This window comes from Hydra viridissima, unplaced genomic scaffold (genome assembly GCF_058129835.1).
Source record: "Hydra viridissima isolate aposymbiotic clone 2 unplaced genomic scaffold, HvirCarnegie_v1 scaffold_18, whole genome shotgun sequence".
NCBI lineage: Eukaryota > Metazoa > Cnidaria > Hydrozoa > Anthoathecata > Hydridae > Hydra > Hydra viridissima.
In genome coordinates this window covers 2,250,935-2,273,449 of record NW_028324317.1, presented here as the reverse complement: position 1 = coordinate 2,273,449, position 22,515 = coordinate 2,250,935, and the positions used below count along the sequence as shown (strand labels likewise).

General features: G+C 28.2%; 3 protein-coding genes and 1 pseudogene across 7 annotated transcripts; 1 reads left to right on the top strand and 3 right to left on the bottom strand.

Annotated features, from left to right (window-relative positions):
* Nucleotides 1-1,885: 1,885 nt before the first annotated feature.
* LOC145199871 (uncharacterized) lies at nucleotides 1,886-2,873 on the top strand (annotated as a pseudogene).
* A 4,987-nt stretch (nucleotides 2,874-7,860) lies between these two features.
* LOC145182038 (dnaJ homolog subfamily C member 12-like) lies at nucleotides 7,861-9,202 on the bottom strand. The gene is made up of 3 exons (XM_080057274.2): nucleotides 8,881-9,202; nucleotides 8,288-8,451; nucleotides 7,861-8,122 (listed from the first exon to the last, which is right to left on the bottom strand). Exons 1-3 carry the CDS (start codon nucleotides 9,045-9,047, stop codon nucleotides 8,016-8,018), a joined length of 438 nt encoding a protein of 145 aa, XP_079913400.2. The 5' UTR covers nucleotides 9,048-9,202; the 3' UTR covers nucleotides 7,861-8,015.
* A 603-nt stretch (nucleotides 9,203-9,805) lies between these two features.
* LOC145182037 (E3 ubiquitin-protein ligase PPP1R11-like) lies at nucleotides 9,806-10,883 on the bottom strand. The gene is made up of 3 exons (XM_090074941.1): nucleotides 10,739-10,883; nucleotides 10,447-10,540; nucleotides 9,806-10,095 (listed from the first exon to the last, which is right to left on the bottom strand). Exons 1-3 carry the CDS (start codon nucleotides 10,811-10,813, stop codon nucleotides 9,941-9,943), a joined length of 324 nt encoding a protein of 107 aa, XP_089931067.1. The 5' UTR covers nucleotides 10,814-10,883; the 3' UTR covers nucleotides 9,806-9,940.
* A 425-nt stretch (nucleotides 10,884-11,308) lies between these two features.
* On the bottom strand, nucleotides 11,309-22,351 carry LOC149876815 (methylcrotonoyl-CoA carboxylase subunit alpha, mitochondrial-like). Of its 5 annotated transcripts, XM_090074913.1 has the most exons (24): nucleotides 22,247-22,351; nucleotides 21,112-21,161; nucleotides 20,921-20,985; nucleotides 20,357-20,499; nucleotides 19,858-19,953; nucleotides 19,303-19,424; nucleotides 18,959-19,063; nucleotides 18,540-18,582; nucleotides 18,210-18,331; nucleotides 17,863-17,974; nucleotides 17,203-17,284; nucleotides 16,967-17,034; nucleotides 16,419-16,573; nucleotides 14,835-14,923; nucleotides 14,458-14,567; nucleotides 14,097-14,189; nucleotides 13,886-14,000; nucleotides 13,275-13,361; nucleotides 13,103-13,152; nucleotides 12,781-12,918; nucleotides 12,464-12,571; nucleotides 12,037-12,108; nucleotides 11,750-11,877; nucleotides 11,309-11,508 (listed from the first exon to the last, which is right to left on the bottom strand). In XM_090074913.1, the coding sequence occupies exons 2-23, from the start codon at nucleotides 21,138-21,140 to the stop codon at nucleotides 11,770-11,772; spliced, it is 2,112 nt and encodes a 703-aa protein (XP_089931039.1). In that variant the 5' UTR covers nucleotides 21,141-21,161; nucleotides 22,247-22,351; the 3' UTR covers nucleotides 11,309-11,508; nucleotides 11,750-11,769. The 5 variants fall into 5 exon arrangements, 4 of the variants coding, with proteins under 4 accessions (XP_089931039.1, XP_089931037.1, XP_089931038.1 ...); XR_016448453.1 differs by lacking the exon at nucleotides 22,247-22,351 and having other exon boundaries at nucleotides 12,287-12,571; nucleotides 21,112-21,221; XM_090074911.1 differs by lacking the exon at nucleotides 22,247-22,351 and having other exon boundaries at nucleotides 21,112-21,221.
* Nucleotides 22,352-22,515: the final 164 nt, after the last annotated feature.

The window sequence follows — 22,515 nt, the reverse complement described above, 5'->3', positions numbered from 1 at the left end:
GTTTCATAAGATTTAGTGGTGTAATTTTAAATAACATCAAACATGCATAGGCGCCGAGTTCACGGGGGTAACAGGGGCAGTGGCCCCCCCAGAAATTTTAACTAATAATATATAATCACGGACTATTACGGGGGCGAATAGATACTCTCGCCCTCATGATAATCTGTGATAATATATTGTTAGTATAAATTTCCAGGGGGGCCACTGCCCCTGTTGCCCCCGTGAACTCGGCGCCTATCCAAGCATGTCTATTGCTTCTTGAAAAAAACCTTTTTTGGTATGAAACACTAGATTCTCTCACTCTGTTGATGGAACGTTTTATCTTTTTAAAAATAATTTTGTATTTTTGTAACAATTACTTCGATATCGAATGCATAGATAACCTTGAAAACCATTTACGCTTAGGTGGCAAAGGTTAGTTACGGATATTTGTAATTTGCGTATTGCTGAGCCCACCCACTTTATATTTTCAAAGTACTTTTTATAACTTGCTGCGTTTTTTCTAGTGAGCTAGGTTTTTACTATTCCAGACATTCCAGTTAAAACCGTATAAGATTTACCCATTTTGCGTTTTTTCGTAAACGTATTTATGAATTTGAAGCGGTTCACCGTCATGTGAAAAGAATGTTTTTATTGGTCGTGGAATTCTTTTGAAAGCTGAATATCTTGACATTAATTCTAAAAAAAAAATGCTAACGATGTAATTAACGTTAAATGTTCTAACACGGATTCCGCAGCGATTAAATTTAGAAATTCGAAGTAAAGCTTATCGTTCGAATTCTTTATCGAATATCTTCTGGAATTAGAGTAAAAAAAGAATTTTTAAAATAAGAATTTTACGAAGTTCAGAAAATATACTTTGTTCGATTTCAGTAACCAAAGGCTTCTTTTATATCTCGCCATGTTTTTGATGAATTGTTTCTTTCGTTGGTTAAGTAGTTGCATAGTTTATTCTCTGGTTGTTTCAAGTTCTTCTATTACGTTTTATAAATTGCTTAGTCATCAATTAAAACATACCGAGCATATATTTTCAAACGTCAACTGATCTCCTGGCGTCGTAAATACAACTTCTGGAAAGTTTTCAAATAACAGAAAAGGTTTTTTTCTTTAAAAGTTGAGTTTTCATTACAAACTGAAAGTTTATTAAAATCATCAAACTTCTTACTCATGACAATTTGATCTTTAATTGCCATCCTGAGAATAAGAAAATTGTTTAAAAAATATTAATGCAGCCGTCGCACGTAGGAGTATTTGACGATTTTAGCTGGCCAAAATTGGAATTATTAAAAGTGCCCGTACCCACTTAATTACCTACCCTTATTATCTCTCGATAATGATCGCTTAATGAGCAGTTAATGGTTTGGTTATAAAAGTAGTAATTGGAACTACACAGTCTAGTTAAATATCCGATCTATAACTGCGTGGTTCATTTTATTTACGAGCGATTTTAGTGGTGTTTATTAAAGCTGTGTACAAGTGTTTACAACAGAGGTTTTACAGTGTTATATCATGGATGAATCTATGACAGGTATGTACATTATTTACTCTTACTACCGTTTTGAAATATTAATTACCACAAAAGTTATGTACCATGGAACTTAGCACTTTTTAAAACGTAATAGAAGAACTTGAAACAAATTTTAAAGTAAATTTTGACTTTAAATGTGAAAAAGTTGTAGTGCGCATTGAAACCCTCTTAGTTTTTTTCGTTTTTCTATGAGTTTATACCACTAGCTATTTAAAAATCTTAATTTCAACTGCCTGTTGATGCCATCTAAATTTTAATCATGCTCTAAGCACATCAAGGTCCAAGATGAATTTTTCAACTTAATTTTTTTTTCTAGATGGGTCATCAGGAATGCAAACAATCTCTCGTTTGGATTTCTACAACAATATTCAGCAGCAGGAGGCTCCAAATTTCAATGAAAAAATGGACTTAGCTGATCAAAATTTGATATCAAGAAATCAATATAACGATGAACTAAAAACAGTATACAAGCGTCAAATGTCGAGGTTGAAAGCTATTTTTAGAAAAATGTGGTCGTCTTCATCCAGAACTCATGAAATATTTATTAAGAAGCATGGTCCTTGGCTGCAAGGGAGTTTCCAAATACCGGGTACCCCATCCACTCCATCATCAGCAGGACGACCAAGAAAAAGTTTTGTCGATTCTAGTGAACGTTCAAAGAGGAGAAAAACAGAACAGCTCAGGAAAGATGTGGAACCAGAAGCTATTGCTTTTGCAGCTGAAACTTTTTTGACAACAAGTGGCAAAAGAAGTGCTGCAACCGTCCTCAAAGATCTTAAAACATCTCCCAAACGAGCGGGAAAGTATAAAAAAGTCTATCGCAGCAGTCTTGAACCTACAAAAAAATCATTGACACCGTTAGAGGCTCTTTTTATATGTACTGACGCAGGCCTAACAAAATCTCAATATGAAATCGTACGTACAAGTGACAAGAAGCAATGGCCCTGCTACAGTATTTTGGTCGAAGAAAAAAAACATGCTATCCTGATCCTGATTCGTTCACAGTCACAGAAAGTTTAGCTGAAGTAGACTTACAAAGTCTGTTAAACCATACTGCCGAAAGATTGGTGTTGTATTTAGAAGAAGTTATCAAGACTCTAACGGAAAGTGGGCGTAAACATATGAAATTATCTACGAAATGGGGTTGTGATGGCTCCCAGCAGACACAGTTTAATCAAAAGTTTGAGGATGACTCTAATTCTGATACCAGTATATTTCAATGCTCAATGGTTCCATTACAGCTAACTTGTGGAGTAAATAAAAAGGTTATCTGGCAAAACCCTACACCATCGTCTACAAGGTTTTGCAAGCCAATTCGAATTAGGTTCATAAAAGAAACTGCTGATGTAATAGCTGAAGAAATTGCTTACATGGAAAACAAAATTGCAGGCTTGAAACCAACTCAACTTCAAGACATGTGAACATGTGATGATGTTAACTATGAATAACGGAAAAGTCTGTAACGCAGCAACCACCACTAAATCGACCATGCGATGTTATATTTGTGGAGCAACATCAAGACAAGTTAATGATTTGGACAGAACATGTGTTGACAATCAAAGCAGCTACAAATTTGGACTATCCATTCTGCATGCTAGAATACGGTGTTTTGAAAGTCTCCTTCACCTATCATAAAAATTGCCTGTAAAAAAATGGCAGAAAAGGCTGAATGAAGATGAGAAGAGACTCATCTCATCAAAATGGGCATACTTGTCGACATACCTAAGGTTGGATTTGGGAATACCAATAACGGCAACACAAGCAGGAGATTCTTCAACAACCCGGAAACATCTGCAGATATCACTGGAGTAGACTTCCGTTTAATTTCCAGAATGAAAATTATCCTAGAAGTAATTTCCAGTGGCCACAAGATTGATGTAGAAAAGTTCAGACAGTATACTTTGGATACTGCAAAGCTTTATGTTGAACTATACCCCTGGTGTCCAATGACTCCAACTCTGCATAAAGTTTTAGTACATGGTCCTGATATAGTAGAGAATGCGCTTTTGCCAATTGGACAATTGTCGGAAGAGGCTGCCGAAGCCAGAAACAAACATTTCCGGGAGTACAGACTTAGCTATGCTAAAAAATTTTCTAGAAAAGATTGTAACCAAGATATCATCAATAGGTTATTGTTAACATCCGACCCTCTGTTGTCCAGCATTGGGAAAAAGAAACACAAACTTACAAAGCCTTTTTCAAAAGAAGCTGTGGAATTGCTTCTTCCTGGAGAAGTCCAAGATTCCGACACTGAAAACAACGAAAATGAAGAATATTCTGACAATGACGAAGTGGAATCTAATTAAATATCAAAATATAGTATGTTATTTACCATAATAAAGTTTGAAAAATAATATATCTTTTATTTCCTCAAATCCTATTGAATAGAATAAAATGTAATCCCTAAAGTACCCATCTTTCCCCTATATTGAACGCCACTGGCTTGGATTTGTACAAAAAACATTTCATTTACAATTTCTTGTCATATGGTAAAGTTTTCAGCTGTTAAAATGAGAGAAATAATTTTGGCCAGCTAAAATCGTCAAATACTCCTACGTGCGTCGTTGTTTAGTAAAATTAAATAATTTCAATGCATTTGAGTGGAAAACAAATGAGTTTTATGCCTCGTTTTAAATAAACTAATCTCAGGGTAAATTAGTTTATATATAAAAAGCAAATAGAGTTGTGATTGGTTGGTTTCATAATAATTTTTATATAAAAGGACTTTATTTTTTTTTTTTGTTTTCTTTTTTTTTTATGTTATCTTTAGGCCTTGATAACTTATTCTTGATTCGTCTTTTGGATGTTTCGACATTTGAATATCTAGATTTCTCTCTATTTTTAATTCTTCCGTCATTTTAAAATCAGTTTTCTTAAAAACAAAGAAAAAAAACAACATCATGAGGTTATTTGATTTGAACAATTTTAATCTATATGCTAAATTAAACTCGATTAAAGTTTGGTGCGAATAGCAATATATAAATCGAGTTAAAAATAAGTTTTGAGCAGGAGTCGAATTGAAATAAACTTTTGAAACGAAACGAATGGTGTTTTGAACTTACTTAATGAAACCTTGTGATTTAATTATTCAAAAAAAAAAAGGTGTTTTTCTATTTTTTAAGGTCGCTAAAATGCCGGAGCAATTGTATTTTTTCAATACTTCTAAAACTTTAGCAGACGCAACTAAAGATTTGCTTCGTGTAATAAATATGAAAAACTATTTTAAATGTTACTTTAAATGTGTTTATTTAAAACGAAAAAAAAGTCTACAAGAAATCTGCATCAATGATATACATTTACTAAATGTCTAACTCGTGCTGCCGTTGTGAAGTAATTTTTTTTTGCAGCAATTTTGTTTTCCCCGCAAAAAACTGCGGAGTGATGAAAAAAGTAGCCAACTGATATTTTTGTCAGTTGACTGCAAAAAGCAATCTTTGACCTTGATTTTGAGAGAAATATTGTAAATGGATGAGCTGAATGCTGTGGAAGACTTTTGGAGTTCGAATATGAAGGAAATTACAATAAGATACTGAGCCTGCGGGGTACAATCTGAGCTAAATAATCAAGCTGAAAATTCGGTCTTCAACGACGTACACAAAGACGTCATCAAGATTGTGAAATTTGTTTCGAGATATTTTTAGAAAATCGCCTGTTTATTAAATGTAAATTTCAAAAAGTTGGTGAAATTCTGTTTTTGATTTTGTAAAATATTTTGTTATCATAGATTAAAGTAACATTATACGTTACTTTAAAATCACCTAAAAAAATCACCTAAAGGTAAAAGAGACAGTATGTGGCCTGTTGCTGAAGTATCTTTTTTTTTTGTTCCTGTTGTAAAACAAGACTTATAAAAGACAATGGTATATGGTTTTCATTAAAAAATCAAAGTCTTTGTGAGAGATGAGTAATGGTTACTACGCGTATACAGTTTACACCCAATAAATTTACTCTGCGGCAAACATTTTAAAATAGATTATTTGAAAAGTGAACGGAGAAGAAAAAAGGTGATGAAAAAAATATTGGTTTTTTTTTTGGGGTTCCTTATTTTATAAGACATGTAATGTTATATCAAGTTGTAGCAAAAAATATTGTTTTTACATTTAGTTAATTCATTAAAAACAAGACTATTGATTGAAAATGAAATAAGAAAAAGAATCATAAAGGAAACATCATATTCTAATCTAATCTTTTCTTTGCAGTTTGTAGTCATGAATTAAAAACAAAGAACATTAGCTGGGTAAAATCTAAAAAGTTACTTTGAATTCTTTTCTCCCGAAGAACTCAAAATGTCAGCAATGGAGCAGCTTCTTTGATTAAGTGTTTTTTATTGTTATAACGTCAGAAAGCATTGAAAAGATCAAAAAACATTATTTGGGACTTCAAAGTCTGTAAATGAGAAAAGAAAGTGCATATCCAAACAACATGTTATGGTATGGTATTAGTTAAATATATCAGTCCATCTTTCACTAATCAATCTTTATCGCCAATTCCTTTTTTCCGATGACATTTGTTTACATTTGCCAAGATAATCTCCACCAGGTTAACCTTTTTTTTAATGTCTAAAAGAAAAAATAAAGGAATGCTGAGAACAAATAACCTTGAATTAAAAAATCTTATTCAATGCCAGATATAATTATTGAAACAATAAAAAAAAAAGGTGAACCAAAGATAGTCAAGAAAAAAAAGCTAATACTGGTCTTAAAATGTTGTTGTTTAAAAATAAAAAATTTCAAATGAAATCTGTTACTTTTTTATATACTAAAAGATTTTAGGATTTCAATTTATTTCATGTGTATTTTTAATTTAGTACATTCTTACTTTGCCATTATTTATGAATTGTTGCAATTAATAAGTGAAACTGATGCGGTCTTAAAATTTTGTCGGGGAGTTTTTATCATACCTCCTAATCCATCTCCTCCATACCAAGACGTCAACATTAGCAGTAGCCCGCTCCTTCTCTTTGGTTATATTACATGTAAACGATTCTGAAGTTTCTCTCTTATGAAAAAGAAAAAATAAAAATGTCATAAAAGTACATTTTGACTTGTAAAAAACCAACCAAATCCTAATATAAACGTTGGTGAAGAATTTTATGAGATAAATTTGGCTGTATAACTTAACATTAATGAAATAACGACAACAACTTTATTTACACCAAGTTGGAAGCTCAGAGTGTTAGAGGATCTAATGCATCATAATGATCTAATGTCTTCAGCGATGGTTTGTTCTTTCGTCTAAGTTAGAAAAAGATTTAATTGCGGAAAGAGGAGCTAAAGTAAAATTAGACCAACATTTATTTTCTAGTTCTTGTCCATCACAGGACAGAAACTATTACTTTTTGTTATTTGAAAAATTTTGTGGAAACCAGTGCTATGTTTAAAGATATTTTTTTCTAATCAGAGGTCAGTTTATTACCTCCTCACCATGTTTTTGGGCGTTGAGAAAAAATGATACGCATGAGAGGAACCATTTTTTTTGTCTTCTGGAATATTATAGTATTTTTCTAGAGCATGGGACAGTACTAAAACTTGGTTTGGTGTTGTAAAGGTAACCAGAAAGTGACTGAGCAGATTCTAAAAAAAAATGTTAATTCCACTGAGAGATTATAACAAAAAAATATATAAATCTTAATCTCAAGATAATATTTATGTGCAAAACGCGTATTCTGCAGAATCGGAGTTAGTTCTTCATTAAACAAAAGGACAACATTTTTCAAAAATAGCTGAGGCAATATCAGAACCATTAAAATACAAATTCAAAAAGGAAACGATAGCAGACACGAAAAAGTTAATGGCTTTCTTTGAGGTACCAGAAGATGCAAAGGATTCATCCTAATGATCTTATTGTTGAAAGAGTAATGTTGGATGAATAAAAATGAACTGATTGTTTACTTAACAAAAGAATTCTGCTAAATTTGTTTTGGGTTCTAAAATCTTAATCAATTCAAACAGACTTTCGTCCCAAACATTAAGAGGTCAGAATTATGACGACTTTGCCGAAGGGTGAAGGGGTATGAGTAAATCAATTCAGACTGTAGAGGTAGAGGGGAAGGTGTAATTTTGATTTAAGACCGTGATGTGAAATTCAATAACTTATTATATCTTAGACAACTTTAAATGCTTAAAAAACTTTAACAAAAACGTAATAAACTACTGCATATAAAAAATAAATTTAATTATATATATATATATATATATATATATATATATATATATATATATATATATATATATATATATATATATATATATATATATATATATATATATATATATATATATATATATAAATTTATACATATATATATACATATATATAAAAACATTATATATATATATATTGAATTGTATGTTTTTTTAAATAAATCAATTATTTTTACAATTTAATTAGGTCGCGTATTTACAGTAGGCCATGGCTAGATTAAAAACATAGAAAAATATCTTAAAAAGTTTATAAAGAAAAAGTTTAATATTTTTATTATATACCATTATATTTTATAATTTCGAAATAAAGACACGCGACTGCCAAAGTCAAGAGAAAGACTGTTCGAAGATTTGTAGAATTGTCGTGGTTCGGATTGCAATGAATCTTGGACTAAAACAAAAAACGTTTGGCGGTTTTCGTTTTTTTTAAAGCGTAATAAAGATGATAATAATAACAATAATAACTTCACAAACAATTTGTTGTTTTTAAACATTAGAAAAAGAATTTATTCTAACTTCTCATAGCCATTGCGAATAGTAAACTTAACTTGCTTACCATTCGTTGAGGAGATGGATAGTTGTGCTGGTTTGTTTCTCCAGTGCATACAACTATGTCCCATGATGCTTTTCCATTGCTCAAAACCTACATTTAAGCTGCTGTATCTCCATTTATCATACAAAGTTCGCTCGTTCATTAAAACGTTGTAAGCCTGCATCAACCTCAAGAAAGCAAAAAAAAAAATTATTGAACGATGATATTTTTGTTCCATGAAGCGAATTTGAAATATTTTTAACTTTTTCGCAATTGTAAACTAAATTAAGAGTAAAATTATTTTGATATGTTGCCGTAAATGTTAAAAGTGACCCTAGAGATAAGCCCACCATATAAAAATTATATTATTTATATATATAATAGAGACAAATGAGTAACACTATCAACTCAAATAATTTGTTGCTCAATTTAAATAAAACGAGGACCGTATGGGGAGAACTAATATAAATTTTTCATTTCTTTCACAATAAACATTCCTTGTCAATCTTTGAAAAAAAACCAGGCTATTATCTAATATGAATTCTACCGTGACGTAGCTAAGACATGCTGTACCAAAAGAACGTATAATCAGAAAATAATACATAAAAATTAACTACTTGTTATACTGCAAACTTGCACTTTCATCTCCTGGCTTTTTATCAGGATGGCACTGTAGAATTCGTGCATGGAACTCGGCCTTAATTTGATCTTCGGAACATGTTTCGTGACATCCAAGAATTGAGTAGAAACTTTCTTCCTTTTTAGGTGTGAATTCGTCGTTCATAGTTTAACAATTTCTACATTTTCTTACTGAAAGCAATCAAACAAGAGTACAAGTTAAAAATACACATGATGCATTCATTAAATTTGTGTTCTATGTAACACAAAATATTGTACATGGTGTTTTGTGCCATTCAAAAATGGCTGAAGTGGTCTAATTTAGTGGTAGTGTTCGAAAGAAGCTTTTTTTTTTCCATAATAAATTTTTTAATTCTAATCTTAATAAAAAAAAAAAAAAAAACTTCTAAAATACTTTTTTGCTTTTTTTCATAAACCATTCATCAACTTTCAAAAAAAATAAATAAATAAAAAAGGGCAAAAAGGGCAAAAAGGGCAAAAAGGGAAAAGGAAAAAAGCACTTTTCATTAAAAGTAGATTTAAAACAAACCTTTGGCTACTTTTTCTAATACTTCTTATAACGCATTAACAATGATGATTCACTTTTTTTTAAGTATTAAATGATAATTTCTAAAATCCTTTAAGTTAAAAAACACTGAATGATTGACCAGAGGGTTTTTGGGAAGACCACTTTGGATTTAGTAATTGTCAAAAGTGAAATATCTTTACAAGTAAATCATTACAAATGGAGGGCACTATTTCTATAGACTACATAGTAAATGTGCGTAAATTTGAAACTTGTCAACCACAAATCCATGATCAATCACTAATGTGTTCACTCTATTTATTGTTTTATTCATTATCAGTTTTTTTTTTAATAATAATAATAAAATCACCTCTATGTAAATTAATAATAATTCAATATAAATGTAAAAACACGACTTTTTGAAAATGGTTTATGAATAATACATATTTATTTACAAACATAATACAATAAGGGTAATTCTACAAATGGTTGCTTCCGGGAAATTCAAATTGGTCAACTGTTTTTAGTGGTAATTAGGTACAAGCCCCACAGTTGTCGTGGTTTTCATGCTTTTTCTTGGAATGCTTGTGATAACTCTTTGGTGCTTTACACGAATCGTCACCTGAATTCTCAGAGTCTTCATCTGATGACTCTCCAAACAATTTAGGCTTCTTGTAAATACAACAACCTTAAATAATAGAAGATTTTTTTTATTTAAAAGACCAACAGGTCAACAGATTTTCTAAATTTAAAAAAGCATCAGGAGACAACTAATTTATAATATATAATTCCCATTGTGATTGCACATTATATATTTCAAATATATTATATGTCATGTAAATATATATCCATATAGTATATATATTATGTATAATTTTGTCATGAATATTCAAGGACAAAAAGTACTGTTTCATGTCAATAAGAAATCTATATAATTTCTACAGAACCTTTTCTCATGCAATTTTAGGAGTATTTGTAACTTTATCAAGAACATCTGCTGCAAAGTTGTACGTTAAAAATATTTGAACTTAATACTTACACTTTGATGATTTCTTCCCCATTCCTTCATTATCAATAGTTCCTTCTTTCCATTGAATTTTCTTGTCATTCTTTGGAGAGTTCAGCCTTAGTCTCTATAAGTAAAAAATAGTAGCCTATTACTTTTTGAATAAAGCTTATGCACTATTTAATTATAACTAATTAGATTTTATTACTTTTATTTGAAATGTATTATAATAATTAATCAAACCAATAAACATTACACATAAGCTAAAATAGATAAACAAGTATGAGACAAACATTCAAATGAAAAACTTGATGTATGCTTTTACCAAAACAGGTGTTTTGACTTCTTCAACTGTATTGGATATAGTACCCACAGTAGCTTGAGACAATGAAGTAGCCATTTACTTATTATTTATTTACATATCTTAAAATATTAAAAGTTAAGAAAACATTTGATAACTAAATTTCGCCTACTTTAAAAAAAAGGATTATGGGTAATTGAAATGATCAAATCATCCATTTTAATGAATTGGCTTTTGTTAGACAAAAAAAACTTTTTTTTTCTTTCAAAATTTTAGTTTTTTTCACTTCTATGTTATAACCATTACATGCAGTTAATAATATAATTTAGTTTATTAACATTTATAAATATTTGACTATTAAGAGCGCTTTAATTGAAAGTGCTTTTTACTAAAAATTTAATACCAAACAGATTTTAGAAAGTTTTTTTTCAGACTTGCGCCATTCAGACAAAAACCAATTCAAGTAAAGAGGGTGTAAATTAATATAAAATAAAAGAAATTACAAAATATAAATGCAATTAAAAATAATTAAAACTTGTTATTATTTTTTTATTAAATATTACATAATTGTAATAAATAAAAAAACCATAAGCAGCCAAACAAATCTTTTTATGTCAAAAAACATTTCAGTATACAAATATCAGCTGAGTTGGTTGATGTAAACCATAATGAAAACTTTTCTTATAAACAACTGCACAGAAAAGTTTTCAATTCTAATCGTCTTTCAGTAGAATCAACAACTCCAAACTAAAGAGATGCTTTGGCAATTGTTGACATGTTCAGACCATTTTCATCTAAAACGTAAAATCTTTTTACAGAATATATATTTTATAACTTAAAGAACATTATATTGACATGTAGCAGATTAAAAAGTAAATCATATTTGAACTACATTAAAATACAATATAGCAAATAGAAGTTCATATAAATAGAATATCAAGTAATAGAAGTGATAAGTGTTAAATGACTCAAAATAGATAAAAAGAAAAATGGAAACGCAAAAAAATGAATCTCAGAGATAAAAATAAGCTATACTTTTTGTTTAGATTTTTACTTCATTCAGATTTACTAATATTGGCAAGTTCGTCACCATTATTAACATTTCCTCCTTCTTGAACATAAACTTCCTTTACTACACCGTTGTATGGAGCAACAACTCTATGCTGAAAAATTCAACACATACCATATGTAAAGTGTCTACTTTTGGGAAAAATTCAATATATATCATAACAAAGTATATTAAAAAGAATCAGCATATATCTAGTATGTGAAAAAATTAAAAAAACAACAACAAATAATCAGAAAGTAAAATTATATCCTACTTCCAACTTCATGGCATATATGACAGCTATAGTATCTCCACATTTCACTTCATCACCCACTTTGACACAAACCTGAAATAAAAAATGTTTATTGAGTCTGGAATTAATAAAAACACAACAAATAAAAACACAATTTTTTAATTTAATAGTTTTAATTATGATTTTCTGCTTAATCCCATCACAACATTTTTACTAACTATATATTTATATATTATATATTATATACATTTACTGATTATATATTTAGCACCTTTACAAATGTAATATGTTTCCACTTAAGCCACATTATGTCATTTTTTAAAAATGCCAAATTAATTGGTTCCTCTTAGTTTTCCAGGAAATGAAGATTGCACATCCTAATCTTTAAAAATTTACCATGAATATTAAGCTTGCATTATCAAAGTACTTGAACAAGTATGTTATACACCTGTAAAATGCTCCCAGTCATTGGAGCAACAGCACCACCAGTTAAATGTTTATCTGAAGCTTCTGTAACAAATAGTGGTTGCTTTTGATTAACAAGAAATGATCCATCCTATGAGTTACAAAGAGAGACTATTAAATCACATAAATCACATAAATCATCACATAAATCATCACATAAATCATCATCATCATCATCATCATCATCATCATCATCATCATCATCATCATCATCATCATCATCATCATCATCATCATCATCATCATCATCATCATCATCATCATCATCATCATCATCATCATCATCATCATTTTTCTTACCTGAGAGAAAATATGAATACTTCCATTATTGTGAAACATTTCAAATGAGTCCTTTTTCCCATTAATAAAAACTTCAACGATTTCTTTACCATTTTTACTATTGATTTTACCAGAGCATAAATATTTTGTTTTCTCAACCTACATTTAAATAATATGTAAATAATATTTTAGAAAAAAAAACAGGTTTTTTTATTGGTTTTTAAGAGCAGCTAGTAGTCTAAAGAAAAATAATAGAAAATTTTGTTCATATGTTAAATTATTAAGATAATACTAAGTATGGGTAAAGTAAATCAAAATAATGTAGAGGAAAAAGAATTTAAACCTCAATGTTAATTTCCCCTGATTTAAGGTATGACACATCCACAACAACATCTAACATAAAATAATGAAAATTCAATAAAAAAAAACTCATTGACCCATTGATGATTATAGAAAGCCAATATTGTTTCGAATGTTTCAAAAACATACAAAAAACATTTTATTTTCACAATAACCTTGTTCACCACTTTCCAAAAATAACTTAGTGCTGCCAACTATGTTGATTTGGAAGCCATGGCTCTTTAAAAAAGGTGAATTTTTATCTATAAAAAAAGGATTACAAAAACTATAAGCCTTACCATTGAAAAGACCAGAATATGCAACTGGCTGATTGAAATTACAGACCAATGAAATTATACAGGCCTAATTATTGGGAATGCAAAGACATTGTTATTCTCAAAGATAAAATAAAAAAAAAAAAAGAAAAAAAGAGAGAGCATGAGCATAATGATGAAGGCTTAAGTTTATTGAACTACCAAATTACAAAACAAAAACGTTCAACTTGAGGTGAATTCAACACAAAACTTATTGTGAAATAGAAATACTTCAATAATAGATGAAGAGAATTAAAATGATATGAATTATAAATGAAGTATAATCTTCCTGCAAAAACATAAAATAGAAGTTTGTAGCTGTGTTCTTCTACTATTAATATGAGTAATATAAACAACATGTCTTTAAAAGAGCTAATTATTATTAAAAGAGTAAACCACTCTTTGTTATAAATTGAGATAAAAAAAAAAGAAAAAGCAATATTAAAAGAAGAAACTGATAGGAAGGTGCTTACCAATAACTTCACATGAGTGATTCATTCGCTCTTTAAGTATAAGGGCTAATGCAGCCTTTATAAACTGAACATCAGTAACTTTGGGTTTTACAGGAAACAGTTCATCATAATGCTCCTACAAGGTAACATTTTTAATACTGCTAAAACACAACTTAGAAAAAATTAAGACCAATTATTTCCAATTTTAAAAAAACTACAACAAATTTAAAACCTTTATAAAACCAGTGTGGACATCTCCATTAATAAATGCATCATTAGATGCCAGGCTCATTAAAAATGGAATGTTTGTTTTTAACCCAACAATCTAAAAATGAATAGAATTAAAAATAAGAAGAATCAAAAATAAGAGGAATTAAAAATGAGAAGAATTAAAAAATTAAAGACAAAAACATGTACAGAAAAACAACAAATTTATGTTGTTTTAAAACAAACTTTGTTATGAAGAGCTGAAGAAGAACTAAAGAGCAGCTGAAAAAGAGCTACAAGGTCATTAAGATTCCTCTAATTTTTATAAAATAAAACTAGTAGTAAAAAAAAAAAACAATAAATATAATAGAAAAAATAAGAGTTACATGATACTCTTGCAATTTGTTGATAAGTTTTCTTAATGCAGACTTGCGGTCTTTATCCCACACAACCAATTTAGCAATCATGGGATCATAAAATTGACTAACTTCATCGCCTGAAAAAGCACAATCAATAGTAAAAGAAAAAGTTTACAAGTTATTACTATGAGCTAAAAACAATTTAAACATTGAGAATTGCTGTTCCTTTAAAAGTGATGCACAAGGGTTGCGCGCAAGTGATGCACGGGGTTATTACAATTTACTTAAGCCTGGAAGGTGTTTTGGTTGTGAAGAATTTCATATACTATTTTCATAAATACCCTTTTAGGTAAGCACAAGTAAAAGCAATAATCAATGAAAAATATAATAAATATTTAAACTACCCTGCCTAACGCCAGTCTCCACTCTAACAGTGCTATCTTCCTTTGGAGTAGAAAGATACTTTAGAAAACCAGTACCAGGAATGAAGTTGCTAAAAAATATTTAACTTTTATATTGAATTAATTAATTTTTATTGATAAAAAAGAGAATATCATAAAACAGATGTATTTTATGTTGTATTTCATAAAAGTGCATAAAAAATAAAAAAAATGTAATACACAGTTATGTCACTAACAATTTCACAAGTTCCTTGTTTTTCAAGAATTCAGTTTTATAAAATGCATTAAGAAAAAAAAAACAACCAAAAAATATAGAAAACAAAATATAATATATAGAATTGATTAATATATATATATATATATATATATATATATAGAATAAAATATAGAAAACAAAAATAAAAAAAATAAAGCAAAACTTTAAACTGATTTCCATTTTACTACATTCTCATTCTTCTCAAACGAACATATAACACATAACACATAACATAAACAGTAACATAAACATTTTATTAGTTAATGTCAGTTTGATTATGAGTCATGCATAAGACTGCATAAGATTGCTAATGATGACAGTTAAGATTTTTTTTTTGTGATTTTGAAATCTGAAAATTAAAATGAATAGATCAAAATGTATTAGGCATAAAAAAGTGGCAGACACTATGGGTATGAAGCATGCCTACATGATTAGTAAAAGAGAAATAGCAACTTGACTATTCATTTAAAATAACTGCACAAGATTTACTCTAAAGATATAAAAACAGCAGGTGACATCCAAAGCTTCCATCCAGGATTTAGAAGATCAAAAAAACCATTTATCTTAACAACAGTCTTATATACTTTTTCAAGTGATATCTATACAGGTTGAATCAACCAATAAACTAACAGAGACACAAAAAGAAGTGCATGGCTCCATCAACAGACTTGCTGATTAACAGAAAGAATGACAGCAGCTTTACATAAAGAATGGCAGCAGCTTTACACAAAGTATGGCTCCTTCATAGAGATTGCACAAGCTGAATTTGAAATATGGAGATGAAGATGGAGGAAAATGAAATAAATTTAATGCCTTAGCTAGCTCAATCACAATAACTGAATCTATTTGGGGTTGATGGGCAAAGAATTAGTAAAGTATAATTAAATTCCATAAGTAGTCTAAAACAATAACTAAAATAGCATTTGGAGACAAATTTGTAAAATCCTTGTAACACCAATGAATATCTTTCAAAGAATGTGGTTGATATATTAATTATTAGTTTTAATGTTTATTGTTACATGGATTTTGACTTATCATCATTATGTTTTTCATTGATTTATTTAATTGCTGTGTTCAAGATTTTAAAATATATTTGTATGTTTTAGCATGATGCCTAAACAATAAAACAATTTTTCTTGAAAATATAACAAAAATATTAGGCCAGTAACTTCTTTTAGTTTACGGTATTTATCTTTTGGTATTTATTTTATTTTATTTTTAAGTGAGCATTGAATAAAAAAAAATAATTATTACTTTTTTCAAAACCATTTTAAATATTTTTAAAAAGCTCATAAAAAAAAAAAAGTTAAAAATTAAATATCCTAAGTCACCTATCAGGATCTTCAGCATATATTCGAGCTTCAAATGAATGTCCATTAAGTAAAAGATCATCTTGTGTAAATGGAAGAACTTCTCCTGCAGCTGCACGTATTTGTAGCTCTACCAAATCAACACCAGATATCATTTCAGTTACAGGATGTTCGACCTGAAGTATTAAAATATTAAAATTACTATGAAGTATTAACATTACTGTTTATTTCTCTGCAAATTACCTTGCTATAAATTGAAATAAAAAATCCTTTAACTTTTTTGAATAATTAAGAAGTTTAATTATGGTTTTTATATTTAATAATCTTATACATAATGCTTAAAACAATAAAATAAATAAGAAAATCAAAATCAATTATTTTTCTTTTTGAATTCAAGATCAAAAACTAAATTAACAAATATATTCCAGGTGGATTTTATACTTCTATCCAGCCGCATGAAAAATGTGCTAACTGAAATTCAATACATTTATAATATATACACTTGTACACTTGTAAGAGCATATATACATAAAAGTTGTTATCAAAAATTCACAAAAGAAGCATTTAACCTGCAATCGTGTGTTCATTTCCATAAAATAGAAGTTTCCATTTTCATCAAAAATGAATTCTACCGTTCCTAAAGAAAAAAAAAATGTAAGGTTTTGTAAAAAAGCATTCCACTGTTTTTTGTTTTTTTTTTTACAATTACCATATATTGAGTCTTTTTACAGCTATTTTGTTTTAAGTTTATTCTAAAAAATGAGCTCAAATATTGCTTTAAATAATTATGTATGAAATACATTACCTGCTCCAACATAACCAACAGCTTTTGCAGCTTTAACTGCTGCCTCACCCAGTTTTTTACGAATTTCTTCAGACATATGAGGCTGAAAAATTTTTTAAATATTCTTAAGACTTTAGAATGATGAATGAGTAAAATAAAAATGAAAAAAACTAGAAAGAATGATAGGTGAACTGATTTGATGATGGTAAATGAGGGAAGTAAAATTGGAATATTAGTAGAACTAAAAAACTGAAAATAATATACCGTGGTGTGATCTAACAAAGTCCTATGCTTTAAGAAAGTCTCAATTTAAGAAATGACAAATTTCATATACATAAAATAAACATTTAGAGAAATAAATTTAGTTATTTTATCTAACTAGATATCTAGTTAAAACAACAAAGTTATTTTCTGCAAATGTTTCTTTTAAATATATGAAATTTGTCATTTCTTAAATTACGACTTTCTTAAAGCATAGGACTTTGTTAGGTCACACCACGGTAATATACTTTTGTTATACAGTTTATTATTATTTTTTGATATACTGAAAATAATCTTATAAATATGTGTAGGCTTTTTTTTTTTGAAAAAAAAAATTAAACTTACATCAATGCGTTTGGAAGAATAGTAAAGGTTTATCTAAATTTAAGACACTTTTTATATTCAAATTTAATAACTTACAGCTGGAGCTTCTTCTATAATCTTCTGGTGCCTTCTCTGAACACTACAATCTCTTTCAAACAAATACACTGTATTCCCATATTTGTCTGCAAAAACTTGAACTTCAACGTGTCTTTCCAAAAAAAAAAGTATATACATTTCTGACATAGAAAATGTAATAAACCAAATATATATAACCAAATACTAAACAAATAAATAACATTATAAATAATATAAATAACAATACAAATAAATAATATAAATGCCAAATACTATCAAAGCCTTTCATTTAAGCTAATTTCTTGTCATTTTTGTTAATTCATTTGAAATCTTTTAGCTAAAGGTAAAAATTTTGATATCTATTTTACCTTGGTCTTTTGACGTATTGTTCCAGAAGCATACTAGAATCACCAAAAGCTTTTATGGATTCATTGCGAGCAGATTGTAAAGAAGCTTCAAAATCAGAAGGATTTGTCACAATTCGCATACCCTTTAAAAAGTATTAAAAATATGAGTTGTATGACTAAATTAAAAGATTTTTTGCAAAGACAATTATAATTATCATGCTGAACAACTATTTGTGGATTATTAAAACAGTAAAAACACTGGAAGGTAAGTTCTTCTGGAATATTTTTTAAGTTCAATTTTCAATTATTTTATTTAAAACTCAAGTAAAGCATTCTTAAATAAGAAATTACCTTACCACCTCCTCCCCGAACAGCTTTCAGCATTACAGGATAACTAAAGAAATTTACAGGATAACTAGAGAAATTTACAGGATAGCTAGAGAAATTTGAAATTCTCCTCTAGAATTCTTTTTCCATTAACAAACTATATCCAACAACTTGCAATGCAAAAGTTTAAATCAGTTATTAAAAAATATTTTTAATAAGAGAGTAAATACCAGTCAGAAGTTTGCTTTTACTTTTATGAGTTTTGAAACAGGAGAATAAAGCTTTTCATGTTTTCATTTTGTAGGATTGGAATTTAAAGGGAGTCAATTTTATATAATAAGATATTTGATCACAATAATACAAAGAAAGCCTCATATTATGGTCCTCTAAATGTTTCAGAGAATGCCACATCCAAGTTATTAATCAAGCAAAACAAAAATTACCCAATTTTTAGAGCTTGAGCTTTCAAATATTCATTTGATTGGTTATCTCCATGGTAACCTTGAATCAATGGAACTCCAGCAGCACCCATTATTTCTTTTGATGTACTATGTGATAAAATTAACTAAATCATAAAGTTTATAATCATCAAATGCCTTAAACTGATTAAATTTTTTAGCAATTCTAATTAAAACTTTTCTTAACCACAACAACAAACTTGCCTCATGTTTTGCATGACTTTGATATTGACATGTGTTCACCTGTGAAATATTGTAATCATTTCACTCTACAAAAATCAGTTTTATCTTTTACTTTTAAATTAAAAGTCTAATAGTAAAAAACAAACCTTTTAATTCCCATATCACGAATGGCTGAGGATGGTGGTCCAATAAAAATGATTTTGTGTTCTTCACAAAGATTGGCAAACTCCGGTTTTTCTGACAAAAATCCATAGCCAGGATGAATAGCCTGATAAAAATTGTAACAAGATATTTACTCTTCTTAAATTAGAGTTGTATTTTTTTACAGGTTTTTATGAATTATTGTATGTTTTAATTTTCATCATACAGCAGTTCAACAGTAAATTGTTTCTAAATAAATCAACAGAATCCTTTAAACCAAACTTCAAAAATTTGTATATATATAATAAATATAAATGTAATATATATAAATATAATACAATAATATAGTAAAAATCAAATTTAAAAACAATTTTTTGTTTTGATTTTGTTATATTATTATATACAAAGACATTGATTTTAAAATGCTAAAAAAAAAAACTTGCTTTCTTCTTATTCAAAGCTGATTTTTTTTAAACTCAACTTTCTTTTCTTGTCATGTAAAAGTTAGGTCTATCTTAATCTCAGTGTCACTCAGAGAGAATAAAGTGTTTGAAACTCACCTGTGCACCAGATTTTTTTGCAATGTTAATTATCTTTTCCATGTTAAGGTAACTGTCTGATGCTGCTGAACCACCTATGTAATAAGCTTCATCTGCCTAAAATACATATATACCAACCTATATACCAACATATATAGCCATGTAATAGATATATACCAACCTGTATACCAACAATCTTAAAACTGAACTAACACAAATGAATTTTGGAGAGGAAAAGAAGTTTCAGACAACATATGCATTTTAAGAAGTAGAAAACAAGTGACTACATGTAGTACATGCAATCATTTTAGCACACAAAAGTTCACCATTTTATTTGTAAAGTTAAGATAAATTAGCAAACAAATTTATAATCTAACAGAAGACAAATTTTTCTTTAAAAAGAAGTTTAAGAATAATTCATATGAATGTGTTAAAAAAAACCCTGAAAATATTATCTTTACAACCAGGTGGACTGAAGAAAAGACTTCTTGGCCATAAAAAGCTTAAAAAACATTTTTACCAACTCAACATGCATTGAACGTGCATCAGCATCACTGTAGCATGCAACACTTCGTATACCCATTTTTTTTGCAGTATGTATAACACGACATGCTATTTCACCTCTATTAGCAACTAAAACTTTGTTTATAGGGGTAACAACCTCTAAATCAAAAATTAAAACTTTTTGCTAATTATATAGTTAAAAAACAAATGCATTTATCTATAAAAAAAATTCTAAACCATGTTAATTAAGCAAGCTAATGAAAGGTTGTATAACATTACTTTCCAAAAGAAAACTAATTTCCCAAATTAATAAAAAAAGGTACCAACTTATGTCAATCACAGTTTCTTTGTTTTAGTAATAAAAATTCTTTTTCTTCATTTTTAATTATGGTGTTCACTGAAATGGTGTACAATATGAAGTGAACAAAGATTTTATCTTACGTTAATTTTTACTTTGCTTAACTAAACTTTAACTCCTAAACAAATAATGAATAGTTCCAAATATGATATAAAATCTGTTCAGCTGCAAGTGAAGTTAAAGCATATGTATATATATTTGTTATTGAGAAAAAATATTCACCTTCCTTTGGACGAGTTTTTGAAGAAATAGAAACAAATCTATGTAAATGACCAAAATACCAGGACCTGATAAAAAAATAAGTATCATTTAATATTAAACAAAAAAAAATTGAATTAAATAAGTAACAAATAATAAATGAATTTAAATGTTAGAACTTAAAAAAAAAACATTCTCTTTGAAATAAATTGAACCTTGCAAAACTTGATAACAGCTGTTTCATCTCTATTGATATAATTTTTTACTGAAATAAGTGAAACATAATTCAAAAGTATATTGTTTTTTTAACTATAATCATGATTGTAACCTTTAGTCAAAATCAAATTGGACCTATTACAACAATAAGACACAATAAAAATATTATTATAAATTACTGCTAAAAATTACTATTTTTCTATAGAATTTTGATGGAGTTTTAACAAAGTTAGATACATATTTAATAGTTAGTAGCTTTGGTTTATATTTTAAACTTATAACTTTTATTTAGAGTTTATTATTTATTAAAAAATATATATTTGTAATATCTGGCTGATTTCTTATCCTAGAGTTGTTGTAGACATTTTTTTATTCTTATTAGAATTATTGTAATGGATTAATTTTATATATATATATATATATATATATATATATATATATATATATATATATATATATATATATATATATATATATATGCTAGTAGGACTTTTTTTTAAATAAGTTTTATTTTAATACAGAGCTTCTAGTATTGAATAAATTTATATATGTAGAATCAAAAGTTAGCAGACTAATTAGCTAGGACAAAAGCAAGTTAGCTAGATACACAGACACAATATATACATACATACATACATATATATATATATATATATATATATATATATATATATATATATATATATATATATATATATATATATATATATATATAAATATCAAACTACATAATTACTTATCGGTCTTTTGATAGACTTACATCTGTTATGCTACTTAAAGATTAAGAATTCTTTTGTTTACAGAAGCGATATTTCCTATTGACAGATGGGATTAAGAAATTTGGCAAAACTAAAAATAATAAAAACGTGTGGGAACTCGAATTATCGATCTTGATTATTTCTAAATTTGAAATGAATCGCTCAAAAAAAGAAAAAATCACCATTAAAATATAAATTTAAAAAACGCAAATTAAAAATGCCTTCTAAACAGCAACAACTTCTTCTGGAAAATTATTGAAACAATACGGCCGTTTACAAAAGTGCTAAATAAGGGTATCTTAGCAAATGGAATAATCGAATAAATACCATATAAACACCAGCTTATTTCCATGTTTACAAAGTTAACCTTACTTACCTAATATTCAGATTTAACCTTTTGTAAAGGTAACCATCTCCTTCAGCAAAATCTCGTTATTAGCAATATTTTTGAAAAGTGCTTTTTCAGAGACGGTAGTGGCAGGTATTCAAGAAGCTTCAGAAGATTTTTGTTGCGTGGGAAAAAGAGCGTGAAAAAGCGTAATTTCCTGTGAAAACCCTTGAACAAATGCGGCTATGTACTTTCGGGCGCTGAAACCGAATTTGGAATTAGTTTTTGCTGGAAGTTAGCTGGAAATTTCGGTGTTT